Source organism: Lagopus muta, chromosome 25 (assembly GCF_023343835.1).
Source record: "Lagopus muta isolate bLagMut1 chromosome 25, bLagMut1 primary, whole genome shotgun sequence".
NCBI classification, from domain to species: domain Eukaryota; kingdom Metazoa; phylum Chordata; class Aves; order Galliformes; family Phasianidae; genus Lagopus; species Lagopus muta.
Genome location: NC_064457.1, coordinates 4,586,481 through 4,601,236, shown reverse-complemented (window position 1 = coordinate 4,601,236; position 14,756 = coordinate 4,586,481). Strand labels below are relative to the sequence as shown.

The 14,756-nt window shown below is 48.5% G+C and overlaps 3 protein-coding genes across 3 annotated transcripts; 1 reads left to right on the top strand and 2 right to left on the bottom strand.

Moving 5' to 3' along the window:
- Window positions 1-866: 866 nt before the first annotated feature.
- LOC125684489 (feather keratin Cos2-3-like) lies at window positions 867-1,722 on the bottom strand. The gene is made up of 2 exons (XM_048926696.1): window positions 1,651-1,722; window positions 867-1,193 (listed from the first exon to the last, which is right to left on the bottom strand). Exons 1-2 carry the CDS (start codon window positions 1,720-1,722, stop codon window positions 867-869), a joined length of 399 nt encoding a protein of 132 aa, XP_048782653.1.
- Window positions 1,723-7,320: 5,598 nt separating this feature from the next.
- Window positions 7,321-8,120, bottom strand: LOC125684488 (feather keratin Cos1-1/Cos1-3/Cos2-1-like). The gene is made up of 2 exons (XM_048926695.1): window positions 8,022-8,120; window positions 7,321-7,641 (listed from the first exon to the last, which is right to left on the bottom strand). Exons 1-2 carry the CDS (start codon window positions 8,118-8,120, stop codon window positions 7,321-7,323), a joined length of 420 nt encoding a protein of 139 aa, XP_048782652.1.
- A 2,608-nt stretch (window positions 8,121-10,728) lies between these two features.
- LOC125684388 (feather keratin Cos1-2-like) lies at window positions 10,729-11,528 on the top strand. Its single transcript, XM_048926517.1, has 2 exons — window positions 10,729-10,827; window positions 11,208-11,528. Exons 1-2 carry the CDS (start codon window positions 10,729-10,731, stop codon window positions 11,526-11,528), a joined length of 420 nt encoding a protein of 139 aa, XP_048782474.1.
- Window positions 11,529-14,756: the final 3,228 nt, after the last annotated feature.

Below are 14,756 nucleotides of genomic sequence, written 5' to 3'. Positions count from 1 at the left end.
AGCATGAGCTGTGTTAGACACTGGAGAGGCATCCACAGAGTTCTACTCCAATTCTGTGCCCTCTCTCTTCTCAACTGCAGCAGAGATGAGAGCAGGAAGTGTTCTGTTACTAAAAGCTTGCAGGGTAGCTTTCCCCCATGACCTCCAACACACTCTTAGTTTTTTCCTGTGAGCAAAGCAGAGATTATGTTCTCCATTTCCAAGACCTGAATGGGGGTAACTGAGAGCAGAAACACTGCAAAGCAAAGGCCAATACCCACTTTCTATGCCATTGCCAGGGATATGTTCTAAAGCTGCAAGGGACAGTGCCCAAGAGAGGAGGCTCTGCAGTGTGTCACAACCTCCCATTCTTTTGGGAGCAGTGAAAGGCTTCCTTAAAAACTCATCTCCTACTCACCAGTAGCAAAGTCATTTTCCCTGGGCAGCTCTGAAGGTCATTCACTGTGGGAAGTAATACCAAAAGCCCAAACTGATATGCAGAAATTTTAATGATTGTTTAAAGAGGAAAACGAGTTCATTCTGAACACAGTGCAGGATTTGCATGATCCTACGTTTGAGTTCATGCAAGGTATGTGCCTGACTTTCTGGCAGAGGATGGGAGGGCTCTGAGAAGCCTCAAAGCTCAGAGGAGAATAGAGGTAAAACAAAGAGAGAAAAAAAGAAAATTTAGAGAAAGATATGTAGAAAAATGGAAAAGACATGAGAGAGGTTTTCAGAAAGACCAGGCTTCCCCTTCCTGCCGGCACTTGCTAGATTAGCTGAGGATGGTCAGGTATTCTGAAAGCAGTGGCTTGAAGATTTCTTCTTGATCCAACACCATGTTTGTAGTTTCTGGAAGAACTTCTCCAGAAATATGGCCAGCATCTTTAGCAAGGGGGGCACCTTCTGCCACAGTAGCGGCTGCCAAAGTTGGAGAGGTTAAGGCTCCCAGAGGAGATGGGCACACCCTCAGAGCTGAGGATGCTGCCAACAGCAGCAGAGGTGGAGGAGCCCACAACGGTGTTCTGAGGGAAGGAGCTGAGGATGGGTCCGGGCAGGGTCACCACCACGGGAGAGGGCTCGATGACAACATTGGAGCTCTGGCACTGTCTGACACAGGGCTCATTGCAGCTGCTGGCCAGAGGAGTGGGGCCGCAGGGCCGGCATGGCACGCACTGGGAGTAGCAGGACATGACTTGAGACTGGAGATGCACCTAGGAAAGAGGGTTAAGAGGAAGGAGAGCATTTGGCTGTGTGAGAGGCAATCTGAATAGCCTCTCACAAAGGAGCCAAGGCAACTATTAAGAACACAGATGGAGGCTCTGACAGGAGGTCATATCCCTTTGTCATTTCAGAGCCCTGCAGAGAACAGCCTGATCCAAAGAGTCCCTCTTTGAAAGGATAAATCACAGGTCATTTAAGTCGTGTCCCAGATTCTCTGAGCAGACCTTATCCCCTACATTCTCTCCCAATAGCACGGAGCTCCAATCCCCAGCATAGGGCAAACTCACTATTGAATAAGATGCCCATTGAGGCAAAATCTCACTTTGCAAGAAGAGAAGAAAGGGTTTCACCCTTACCTGGTTCCCAGCAAGGAATCACTATTGAATAAAATGTGCATTCGGGCAAAGTCTTGCTTTGCACGAGGAGGACAAAGGGCTTTACACTTACCTGGTTCCCAGTGAGAAGGAGGCAAGATAGATGGATGGGAGAGCTGGGAATTGGACTACCTTTTATACTCATCCCTCATTGCTGCAGGCCCAGATGCACCACTGATATAGGTATTAATCTTCTGACAAGCTCATCTTTAATGCAAGTCATCTCTGCTAATGATATGAGCCGTGGTTTGGTTTCCTTTCTACCTTTTCATTTCCAGATTTATGCCATGCCCATTACCTAATGAAGGCTTCTTTGGTGTGCAGGGATTAAAGGTTGTAATGCAAAAGAGCCAGCACTACTGCTAATGCTTTACTTATCTCTAAGAGCATACATGGAAGTAAGTTAATATTCATTTGTTAAAAAGAGACTCACATTTCTGGGGAAGGCTGGCCAGCAAAGTGTCCACTCTGTGGTTTTCTCCCAGCAGATATTGATGGTGGCAGGCCAGTAAGATGTCCTTCCTTGTGGTGGCAAGGTGTCCTTCCTGGAGTGCATTGTCCAGTCCAGTTAAAGGTAGGTATTGTCAACCACAATGACAAAAGATTTACAGAATCACAGAATCACAGAATCACCCGGGTTGGAAGGGACCTCAAGGATCATGTAGTTCCAACCCCCCTGCCTAGCAGGGCCACCTAACATGCACATTTAGATCAGGTTGCCCAGGACCCCGTCCAACCTGGCCTTGAACGCATCCAAGGACGGGGCATCCACAACCTCCCTGGGCAGCCCGTTCCAGGGCCTAACCACTCTCCTTGTAAAGAACTTCCCCCTAACATCCAACCTAAATCTTCCCTCCTTCAACTTGGATCCATTTCCCCTAGTCCTGCTGTTGTCAGCCCTTTTGAAGAGTTTACTCCCCTCCTGGGTGTAGGTTCCCTTCAGGTATTGATAGGCTGCAATGAGGTCACCCCGCAGCCTTCTCTTCTCCAGGCTGAACAAGCCCAACTCCCTCAGCCTGTCCTCATAGGGGAGGTGCTCCAGCCCCCTGATCATCTTAGTCGCCCTCCTCTGGACCCTTTCCAAAATCTCTATGTCTTTCTTGTACTGAGGGCTCCACACCTGGACACAGTACTCCAGGTGGGGCCTCACAAGAGCCGAGTAGAGAGGGACAATCACCTCCCTGTCCCTGCTGACCACCCCTCTCCTGATGGAGCCCAGGATCCCATTTGCCTTTTGAGCTGCAAGAGTGCACTGCTGGCTCATGTTAAGTCTCTTGTCCATCAGGACCCCCAGGTCCTTCTCTGCCGAGCTGCTCTCAAGGACCGCTCCTCCCAGCCTGTGGTTCTTCCGGCCCAAATGCAAAACCTTGCACTTTGCCGTGTTGAACCTCATTAGGTTCACCCGAGCCCAGCTTTCCAGCCTATCGAGGTCCCTCTGAATGGCATCCCTTCTTTCCACCGTATCAACCGCACCAGTCAGCTTGGTGTCGTCAGCAAACTTGCTGAGGGTGCACTCAATTCCCTCATCGATGTCATTAATAAAGATGTTAAAGAGCACCGGTCCCAAGACAGACCCTTGGGGGACACCACTTGTTACCGGCCTCCACCTGGACATAGAGCCATTGACCACCACCCTCTGTCTGTGGCCTTTCAACCAATTGCTTATCCATCGGGTCATCCACCCATCAAATCCACTTCCCTCCAATTTGGAGATGAGGATGTGGTGGGGGACCGTGTCAAAGGCCTTGCTCAGGTCCAGGTAAATGACATCGGTCGCCTTCCCTTCGTCCACCAATGCCATCACTCCATCATTTACCATTTACCTGGATTCTTATTCTAGAATTTGGGCAAGGTAATGTTCTCACACCAGCTCTTGAGTAAATGCCCTATTCATACATTAGTTCCCCTATAAGAGATCCGTTTGACACAATATGGTTCCTGATGTTTTATCCTCACTGTCAGAGGTGAGAGCCAACTTACATTATTCCACATACTGTGACAGTCTGTCAACAGGGTAAGAAAGTAATGCACAGTTCCACATTCAGAATTCATCCATTATTTTGGCAGTCATTTCATCGAAGGTTGGCTATCCATTTTTGCTTACAATCCTATTCCATTAAAGACTTCCTTGTACAATAAAAATCGGTGTGTCAAGTATTTTAGTGAACAAGTTACTGATCACCCAAGAGGTTACAAAACCTCTCTTTCCTATAATGTCTCCCCCGGGGAGCAAGGATGCCAAAGTATTTTGGCTGTTATTGTACCAAGTAGGGCCACTGTCCCATGTGGTTACTTGGTTACAAGCCTAACCGGCACAGGGGGCAGAAAGATATTCATGATACCAGTGTGCAACTTTACATGTTTTTCTGTCCCCCTTGTCTGTGACCTAGTAGAGAAGCCCAGATGGTGAGTGGCACATATAAAGCGCTGGCTCAGGCATCTCAAGGTCTTTCATTTATGTCTCTTACTACTTCATGTAGTCAAGTTGTCCACCCCTTCATAGACTATCACCCTGAAGCACTGTTTCAATATGTCATTATAATGTTCTGAAAGACCTGCTCCAGTGAGATTGTATGGTAGGTGGAACTGTCATTCCGTGTTATTATCTTTGGCCCTTTTCTGTACAAAACTCACATTAAATTGTGCTTCTTGATCACTTTCCATGGGGAGTGACATACAATGCTGTATTGTTGGTTTGATCAGCTTGTGGCACTAGATAAGCCTGTAGAACTCCACTTACAGCATCAATATATGTCAAGGTGTATTTTGCCCCCTCAGACTGGGGCAAAGAGCCTCTACTGTTGATTTTTTTTCACTGTAATAGACTATGTCCTCTGGAAAGGGGGCTGTTATTTTGGATACTGGGTGTGGTTGCATCTGCTTCTCCATTGCCTGATGATTGTAACAGCCCACCAGCTATTTTGCCCATTTCCTATTTCAAACCTGATTGCTTCAGTAAATTGTTGGTTATGCAACTACATGCTTCAGGTGTGGGTTTCCTTTGCTAGCTTTGTCAGTATACCATGCACCCACTGGAATGGGGTATTTGCCTTCTCATACAGGATTTCCTCCTGGTGATGTAACTGGAGTACATTCTGGCAAATGGCTATGATAAATTACTGAACCTAATATTTTCTGTAATTCTTCTTATTATGGAGAAGAGGACAAAGAACTATGTTGATTCAAATATGTAACACAGCATGCTACTTTTTGAGATTGGCCTACTTCCCTCTTAGACATGTGAAAGACATGTCATGTCTTTCACATACCTTTATTTAAGCAGTGTTTTTTTTTTTTTTTTTTTACTATAACTTCAGCTGTCTGAGTTATTATCTCCACTGCTTGTAATGCAGAATATGGGGATATTGTCTCTCTCCCTATCATGCTGTATTGTTTTCCTGCTCTGTGCCAGATCTGGGACCAAAACCATATTGGTGCATGAATAGAGCTCTGTTGTTGCCACAATTGCCACCCAAGTCCCACATGAATCACATGTGTATCTAACTCAGCAGGAGGAGTGGGGTAAAATATGCCCAATGTCTGTACCTGTTTTACTGTTAGCTTCACCTGCTCAAAGTCATCATGCTGTCGTTGGCCCCAGTCCCACACTAGGCCTTCTGTAACAAATTGGTATAAGAGCCTTAAAATCTCTGCTGAATGTGGTATTAATGACCATCAGCATCCAAATATACATTAAAAAAAAATAAAAATTGTAGATGTTTTAATATATTTGTCACAGGGAATGCTTGTATCTTCTCAATAACCACATTGGGTAGGACTTTTGACTTATCCAATCATACAACACTCAAAAATGTTGCAGATAATCCAGGTGCTTGTACCTTTTGAGGTTTGATACCTCAGCCTTTCTCCTGTGAATAAGAAGAGTAAGAGTCTATAGTGTATTCTATTGCAGATAGAGATGCTGAGGTTAGCCTTAAATCATCATGGTAATGATGTAACTTCACATCAGGTGATTTGTCCCAGTTAACCAGTTCCTGAGCTATTAGGCCGAAGCTATGAGTAGGACTATGCAGACAACTTCGTGGAAGGACCTAAAAAGTTCATTGCCTGTCCTTCTACAAAATAACATGGATTACAAAATTGCACTATAATTTAGAGTATCATCTTACTAGCCATTTTCCTTGAGTATACATTGGCCACCATTAATTACAATGTACAGAACTACAATGTATCCCCATTGAATATCAAACAGCTACTACCCACTTGCTAAAGATTACAAGAAGAGTCCCCAGAAAAATTCTTTGGTGCATGCTGGAGTCCAGCTTATGATACCTTCCTGACAGGAGTAAGAACTTGGAAATTCAGTCTGACTGTCCTTGTAATCTCTTACTTATGGCCATCTGGGGTCTTTGAGGAGAAACATTCAGGAAGGTTGGTTTTCTCAGTTAAGCTGGACATTTGGAACTTAAAGTAAGGAGCTTCAACCTTAAAAAAAAACTTTCTCAGCCAAGCAAAAATATTAAATTATTGGCTTTAGAAATATCAGTTTTACTGCTTTGGAAGTTTCATATCCTCTATTTGAGAATTTCATACTCTTCATAATCTCCATAGTCTTTAAGTAGCATCAGATTATGAGCAAAGAATACCCACATCAGTGCAGTTTTTATATTCTTCAATATCATAGTCATAACTAAGATCACTTTAGATAGCATCAGGAGTAGTTAAATTTGAGAACAGAAGCAAAGGACTTTGACGTATATGTAACAGCAGAGACAATCATACAATCAAAGACGTTGGAGGGGACCTTATATATACCTTATAATCAAAGACGTTGGAGAGGACCAGCTTGTTCCAAGCCCTTTAGACATTGTCAAGGTTCCCAACAACTAGTTCAGGCTCCAGCTTGGCCATGGGTGCTTCCAGGCTTGGGCAATCCACAGCTTCTCGGGGCAACATGGCCCAGGTCCTCAACACACTATGAGTAAATAATTACATCTTAACATCTAACCTAGATTTCCACTCTTCTAGATAAAAGCCAATGCCATTGTCCTACCACGATCAGATTGTATAAGTGGGTCCCCTATCTGCTTGTAAAGTCTCCTCAAGTACTCTTCTAGCTATAAAGAGGTTTCCGCAGAACTTTCTCTTCTCCAACAGAAAGAAGGTAAATATATTAACTTTACTTCATAGAAGAGGTGCTGCAGCCCTCTATATTCATGGCCCTCCTCTAGACCCACACAGGCAGTGCCACATGCTTCCTTTGCTGGGGCCCCAGTCCAAGACACATTACTTCAGATGTGGCCAAGGCTTTCTCCTTCGGACATCAGTGCACAAACGACAAGAACAGAAACACGGAAGGACACCGAAGAGGATGCAGCAAGTGTTTAATGAGTCGGAGGAGGGAAACGATGTCACTGCAAGCGCAGGCAGCAAGTGTGGGGAGCAGCAGCAACGGGCATGAACCTGTTGCTCAGTGCTACGACAGCGTTGCCACCAGGCCCACACTTATTGGCCAAGAAATGAAGAGAGGTGTCAGTCTCTTTAGGCTGGTTTTGAGAGTACAGACAGAGATGTCTGAGGCAAACAGACAAGCGAGATACTAGATAGGAAGAGAGAGCAAAAGAGAATACGGGTAGGCTTTCTCTGTGTGGTCAGGGAAGTCCAGCAGGCCCCGTCCTGTGTGTGCTGCAGGGCAGAGAGAGCAGCACCACATTTGTTCTCCTGTCCAGTGGCATGCTGTGATTTCCACGGGGACCTTGACTGGGAGCAGTGCCCAGCACCTTTAGTTGCACCTTCTGCCACAGCTGCGGTTGGAAATGCAGGAGAGGTCAAAGCCCCCCGAGGTGATGGGCACTCCCTGGCAGCTGAGGATGCTGCCAACAGCAGCGGAGGTGGAGGAGCCCACGGCGGTGTTCTGCGGGAAGGAGCTGAGGATGGGTCCGGGCAGGGTCACCACCACGGGAGAGGGCTCAATGACAATGGTGGAGTCCTGGCACTGCCTGACACAGGGCTCATTGCAGCTGCTGGCCAGAGGAGTGGGGCCGCAGGGCCGGCATGGCACGCACGGGTCGCAGCAGGACATGTCTTTGGGTTGGCGGTGCACCTGTTGGGAGTGAGAGCAGGAAGGAAGCAGAACATGGGGATACATGAGGAACAGAGGTCCAACAGGCCACAGATCAACCAAAGCATGTACACTATGGACATCTGAAGGATGCGAAGAGGAAGTCAAAGGATTCTTGGACTCCAAATATCCAGCTATCTGCTGGCCCAAAATACCCTCCCGTGCCTATCCAGCTAGTTCCCAAATTTCAGCCCCCACGCTACCTACACACAGGCTCAGAGTCCAGGACAAATCTGCACTTCTCTTCCCCGTGACAAGTCCCACCGTTTGGCATGACACTGAGGTGATAACTTCTCAGACACTCACTGTGCTGAGACCTCCTTTAGTTGAGCCGGAAGGACAGAGAGGAGCTTCACACTCACCTGGTTCCCAAGGAGAAGATGGTAAGAACGGTGGATGAGAGAGCAAGGAGCTGGGCTCCCTTTTATACTGGACCTAAGATGACCTATATCCAGAGGCATTGCTTATAGTGGTGATTATTTGCTGACACGCTTTTCTTGTCCAGAATGCAAATCATCCCAGATAATGATATGGGTGGTCTGCTGGCTTCCTGAGCAGTTCAGTTTCATTTCTGGCTTTACGCCATGTCACTTCCTGACTGAAGGCATCTTCTGGGAGGCAGGAAGGGAAGCCCAAGCTTTCCGCACCACAAACACCAGTGAGAGCAACAGACTCATTTTGTGTGCTACAAGAGTCCAGCCAAGGCAGATGATGTCAGCCTAGCTCACTCCTTCAGGTTTCTTAGGGGCCCTTCTGGCAAGAGCTGTACCAGCTCCTGAGTGTGGAGTCTTGACCCCTTCTCTGTGTGGCCAATTCTGCTGCTGTGTTTTGTCTCCTTGCTTTTTGTCTCACTGACCACGGAATGGGGCGCCTAGTTGCGCAGAGTCCTCTCCAGGCCTCAAAATGTCTCAAGAGCAAAGGCTGCAACAGGAGGGCTATTTTAATAAGAAAAAAATGACGGGAGCCATACAGACAGCAGGTAAATCGTATAGCCTCCCAGGTGGGGGAACCGCTGATTTTGAGAAGAATCACACAGGACTAAGAGGATTATTCCCATGTCTCACTCTGTAGGTCTTGATCCAAGGCATCAGGGCTGAGGGAGCTCACGCAGAAGCCCAGCAAAAGCCAGCAGGATCACAGAATCACAGATTTGCAGGGATTGGAAGGGACCTCGAGAGATCATCTTCTGAGGAACTTAACATGTAGGAATTTCCAGTGCTGCAGTTCCTGTTTGTTGCCTTGCTGGGGTCAAGGTACACATCATTCACTGCTGTCCCCTCACCTACCCAGTGGGTGATGATATCACAAAATCCTGTGAGGTTGCTCAAGCATGATTTCTCCTTTGGTGAATCCATGTTCACTGCTTCCAATCAACTTCTTTCCTTCCAACTACTTGGGCATAGCCTCCACGAGGCCAGGGCACTCACCACATTAAGCAGGGGATCCACACTTTCTCTTGTCTTGCTTGTCCCCGTGACATTCTTAAAGAAGACTTTCACGTTATCCTTGATCTCTCTCACCAAATTTAATTCTCTCTGGGCCTTAGCCTTCCTTCTTGCGTCCTTACAGACTCAGACACCAGTCTGAGTATATCCCTCCCAAGTGACCAGGCTCATGATGCACATTGTAAAGACAACTTTTCCTCCCCTGGAGTTTCTCCGTGAGTGCCATGCTTGTCCATGCTGGTCTCCTGCCCTTTATGCTTGATTTCTAAACAAAAGTAGATGGCAATGTGACTGCACGGCAAATCTGCATGAGCGGGGTTTTGTCTGTGCTCTTCCCAACCTGCAGCACATGTTGGGTTACAGCCATGAGTGCGCTTAGCCGGAGAGTGGCTGCAAAACTCCTTGAGCTGAGAAGAAAGCAGCTGCCTGCCTGCAACGTGCCTGCAAGACAAAGGGAGAAGGTCAGAGGGCAGCAAGATGGTGCAGGGGAGGATGGGACGGCACTGGATGGGATGGGACAGAATGGCCAGGTCTCCTGAGTGTGCCTGACATGAGTCAGAGCATAGGGCCAGATATCACGCAGGTCACCTGGCACTGCTCCAGAAATCCAGTGCCATGAATGGTTCCTTTGCAGTGGCCCAGCTCACGCGCACCGACACGGAATTATGCAACAATCTTCACCCACAGACAATGGTACAGAACCAGCACACTGCAGACACAAGCATATGCTTGGGTTTATAACATTTTCTGGTACTCACTGAGACTGCACAGAGAGGAAAAATCCACTGGGAGACTTGAAGAAGATATTGGAGACCATTTGTTAGCCTGAGGGGTGCTAGAAAGGGAATCAGATGGTGTGTGCGGTGCTCACCAGTGCTGAGAATTTAGGCACAGAATGGCAGAAATGAACTTCCATCGTGGAGAGGAAAACGTGCTAGATTTTCTCCAGTTGTTCACCCAGAACGTAAAAGACAGCACAATACGGAAGGGAAGAAGGAGCTCTGTATGGACAGGATCTCCAGAGTGCTACCTGGGGAAAATCCACTTGATTCCCTGTTCCTCTACACAAAATCCGTATTCCTGGAATGGATTAACTCATTGTCTACAACCATTTTGGTTCTTTCAGTTGGAAAACCGCTATTCATACGCCATTTATCATTTGGTCTTCCTTTTGAGAGCTGGACAGGACTCGACACATCTTTTCACCCCATTCCAGCAACCCCAAGGTTGAGGAGACAAAATATGAGGAGACAAAACAGGAGGGCAGAATTTTCCAGAAACTTGTGTCAAGTGGAATCGGGTCCCACTCCGGAGATGGTACACCACCTGCAAGAAAGGCCCCTAAGAAAGGCCCCAGAGCAGTGACCCGGGCTGACGTCATTTCCACTTGCTGGACTCTTGTAGCACATGAATTCACTCTGTTTCCCACCCTGCTGTCTGTGGTGTGGAAATGCTTGGGCCTCCCCTCATTACTCTCAAAAGATGCCTTCAGCGTGGCATGGAAATTAAACAAAGCTGGAAACACAACAGTGCTGCGCAGGAAGCCAGCACACTGGCCATATCATTAGCTAGGATGTTTGGCATTCAAGAGGCGCTTGTCAGAAAATAATCACTACTGTAAGTGATGTCTCTGGATATGGGTCAGCTTCGGTCCACTATAAAGGACAGCCCAGTTCCTTACTCTCTCATTCGCTTCTCTTGCCTCCTTCTTCCTGGGAACCAGGTGAGCGCGAGCCCCCTTCCTGTCTCTCTCTCTCTCTCTTCATCAGGAGGCCCTGAGGTCTATAGACCTGTCATGTGCTACCAGCTCTGTACCATGACAAAGCTTGCAGCTGCTGGTCGTGGGAAAGGGAAGTGGGCAGAAGGTTGGTCGTGGACGGTAGCTGGGACTGCACTGCGGGGCTTCTGGGCGAGGATCTAAGAAGTAGCTTGATAGGCACCGGGTGCTTCTTTCTGGGACCTGGCAGGAGCAGACCAGGAAGCCGATGATCATCCGTGCACAGCTCCCAACTCCCAGGACTGCATGGGCATGATTCCCTCTTGGTGGGATGGCAGCCTCCTCCTGACTCTCTATTTTCTCCACTCGGCCCTCTCTCCCAACAGGTGCACTGCCAACCCAAAGACATGTCCTGCTGCAACCCGTGCGTGCCATGCCGGCCCTGCGGCCCCACTCCTCTGGCCAGCAGCTGCAATGAGCCCTGTGTCAGGCAGTGCCAGGACTCCACCATCGCCATTGAGCCCTCTCCCGTGGTGGTGATCCTGCCCGGACCCATCCTCAGCTCCTTCCCGCAGAACACCGTTGTGGGCTCCTCCACCTCCGCTGCTGTTGGCAGCATCCTCAGCTGCCAGGGAGTGCCCATCACCTCGGGGGGCTTTGACCTCTCCTGCATTTCCAACCGCAGCTGTGGCAGAAGGTGCAACTAAAGGTGCTGGGCACTGCCCCACACAAGGAACCCCACAATCTCACGACACGGTGCTGGACAGGAGAACTGACTTTGTGCTGCTGTTTTCAGAGCAGATGACCACCCTGTCATGACAGACAGGAGGGCCTCACCTGGCTTCTCTATCTTCGTGGCCAATGACTAACTATATTCCCTTCCACTCACTTTTCTCTCTTTTCTTTGTTGTCTGTTGATCTCCCCAAAACTCTCTGGGAAGGTCCCAGGGACCTGCTGGCCTCTCTCCTCTGATGGGCATTTAGGTGGGTGTCCCGTGGCATTTCTGCCATGGGAAAAGGGGAACAGATTCTTGTCTGCTTCTGCTGCTCCCTGCCTTTGGGATCTGCACTTTGGCTGACATCATTTCCCTCCCTAGATTTATTAAACATTTGCTGCAACCTTCATTGCATCCCTGTATGGTTTGTCCTTCTTCTGCCAGATGAGAAAATTCTTGCTCTGAAGTGATGAAGCGCCAGTCTGTAACGTCCCTACTAGTTGGGGTGGCGGGTGGGGGAATTGGGGGGATGGAGAGGCAACTATAGACTTTCAGCCTTCAGTGAAGGCCACATCTAGAGCAGCCTTGCTGCATATGTGCCTGTACATTTGCAGGCCTCCTCTTGTCCACATTGCCTGGCCAGGCTCCGTGGAAGTCCTGGACAGACGCTGGATGGAGTTTTCAGACAGGCAACTGACAGGTCTTGCCGGGGCTTGAGCCCTTCTCCCACTTCTTACCTCAACTCTGACATGAACTGCACGTAACACATCTGCTGCCTTTATTGAAGCAGTAATTGATAGATGCTTCCCAGATAGAAGAAACTGACATCGGAAACCGATGTCTGACACGGATTGGCAGACTTACTCTTGAGTGTAATTTCTTCTCTTGATAATGTTCAAATTGTTCTGGATGCTAGAATCCACAAAAATTTGAAGCTGATGACTCCAAGAGGATGAGGAAAACTCCAAAAGGAAAAGGAAGAAAAAAATAGGCTGGATCCATGAGAAGGAAGTGAAGAGACCCTAAGACCCTGGCCCCAGGAAGGGAGGAAAGAGGGGAGAGAAAACGCAGGGTGATGGGCCCAGGTGAGGAAAACAGTGGCAAACACCTCTGCGATAAAGTTAATTTTCTAAGTATAACATCAGAAGGTGAGATAATACAATAGAATACAGTACGACTGCAATTAAATCCAACAAAATGAGAGTTTGCAAAACCAAAGCCCTTCCTGTAATGCTGTAGCCTGGAAAACAAGGGAGCAGTGATAGGAGAGAGCGCAGCTGTGTGACTCCCAGTCTCTTTTTGCTTTCCCTCCACCAAGCAGAAAGCAGAAGCGGAAGAATGAAGTCTCCTGGCAGTTACAGTTCATTCTTCCCTTCTGTGACCAAGTGACCAGAAATACCCCACGCAATCAAAAGAGTGTAGAGTACCTGATAAGACAAAAATACTGAATCCAATAATACCCCGTCCTGCTAACAGGTCATTTTCAAGTATGGGCAGTCCTTCTCCACAGGCCTCCTCTCACTGTGTTCTCTCAGACTGTGGACAGACCTGGGATTGCAATCACCCAAGTGCAGTATACCTTGCACGTGACCTACATGAATTTCAAATGGGCTGATTTTCATGCCTGTCTTGGTCCCTAAGGATCAAGGCATCAATTACCTCTGTCCCATCCCATGCCCCATTCACCTTAGTCCAATTGGCAAATTTCCTGAGGGTACAATCAACCACACCATCTACGTCACAGCTAGAAGCTGCTTTCTCCAGTCCTGGAGGGTGGTGCACTTTCAGTCTCATCAGGTGGCCTCCAATGTGCTCTGCTCCTACAGTCGGAGGGTTTTTGCTCCCCCGACCCCTGCCTACAGGTTCAAGGATGTGAGAGACCTGGGATGCCTGATTATCAAGGAAGGCCAGGGCAAAGAACTTGCTGAGTATCGCTGCCTTAACAATGTCAGTTGAAGACTCGTCACCATTCTCACTTATCTGAGGTAGGACGTTCTACTTCAGCTGTGTCTTCTGACCAGGGAACCTCTAGAATCTCGCTGTTTTCTTTATCACACCTCTCAACAAGTTCCCCTCCACCTGAGCCCCGGCAGTCATCATTGCATCTCTGCACATCTGGACAGCAGGCCTGCAGACTTCCTAGGCCACTCATCCCAGCTTCCACTGGCTATACCTTTCCTCATTATCCCCAGTTTGACCATCCAGTCCTTGCTCAACCATACTGGCCTCCGTCCTTCCCTGCATCATTTCTGTCCCTTTGGGAGGGAGAGCTCTTCTGCTCTCAGAAAGGTGTCCTTAAAGGACTGCCTGCTCTGCTCAGTTCCTGTGTCCCTAAGGACAGCCTCCCAGAATACCTCCATTCACATGGGATGCAGACAGGGAATAGGAGAGGTGACATCAATAACTTAACTTCTTCACTAGGAGGATTTTGACATAATCAAGAGCAGGGGGAACTGGGAAAATGGGTTCTGTAGACGCATCACAACAGATCTCGGTTTTTAAACGCAGATGACGCCAGCCCAGAAGCAGCTGCAGGACATTGCCCTGAAGCAAGCAGCACGTGGCTTATTTACACGTAGAAGGTTTTGGTGCCAGGGTGAGAGCAGGAGCTGGCACCCAGGCCAGGGCCAGGCCCAAGAGGGGCCGGCTGAAGGCTCCACACAATGACTACAGCGCACCAAGCCAGGAGGCCAACAGAAGGCCAGGCCGGACACCGGCTCTCATTGGTCAAGAAGCCCAGTCCCGTGAGGTGCTCCAGGCTCTAAGGGATATGTCTAAGCAGAGACACAGCCAGGCAACGGCTAACAGCCATTGGCTACATAGGAATCACGCAAGACTTCCTCTGCTTCAACAGAGGGTGCCTGAAAGATGAAATTGCAGCAGTGAGCCCTGGCTGGCCGCCCAGATCTAGAAGAATGATGGAACCTCCCCCGGTGATTCCCACTCAAGCCGTGGCTTTCTCCTTTGCACATCTGTGCGCAAACGACAAGAACAGAAACACGGAAGGACACCGAAGAGGATGCAGCAAGTGTTTAATGAGTCGGAGGAGGGAAACGATGTCACTGCAAGCGCAGGCAGCAAGTGTGGGGAGCAGCAGCAACGGGCATGAACCTGTTGCCCAGTGCTACGACAGCGTTGCCACCAGGCCCACACTTATTGGGCCAAGAAATGAAGAGAGGTATCAGTCTCTTTAGCTGGTTTTGAGAGTACAGACAGAGA

Coding starts and splice junctions, on each gene's coding strand:
- LOC125684488 (XM_048926695.1), bottom strand. CDS start 8,120: ATGCCTCTGGATATAGGTCATCTTAGGTCCAGTATAAAAGGGAGCCCA. Junction 7,642..8,021: donor ATCTTCTCCTTGGGAACCAG/GTGAGTGTGAAG, acceptor CACTCCCAACAG/GTGCACCGCCAACCCAAAGA.
- LOC125684489 (XM_048926696.1), bottom strand. CDS start 1,722: ATGAGTATAAAAGGTAGTCCAATTCCCAGCTCTCCCATCCATCTATCT. Junction 1,194..1,650: donor TCCTTCTCACTGGGAACCAG/GTAAGTGTAAAG, acceptor CCTCTTTCCTAG/GTGCATCTCCAGTCTCAAGT.
- LOC125684388 (XM_048926517.1), top strand. CDS start 10,729: ATGTCTCTGGATATGGGTCAGCTTCGGTCCACTATAAAGGACAGCCCA. Junction 10,828..11,207: donor TCCTTCTTCCTGGGAACCAG/GTGAGCGCGAGC, acceptor CTCTCCCAACAG/GTGCACTGCCAACCCAAAGA.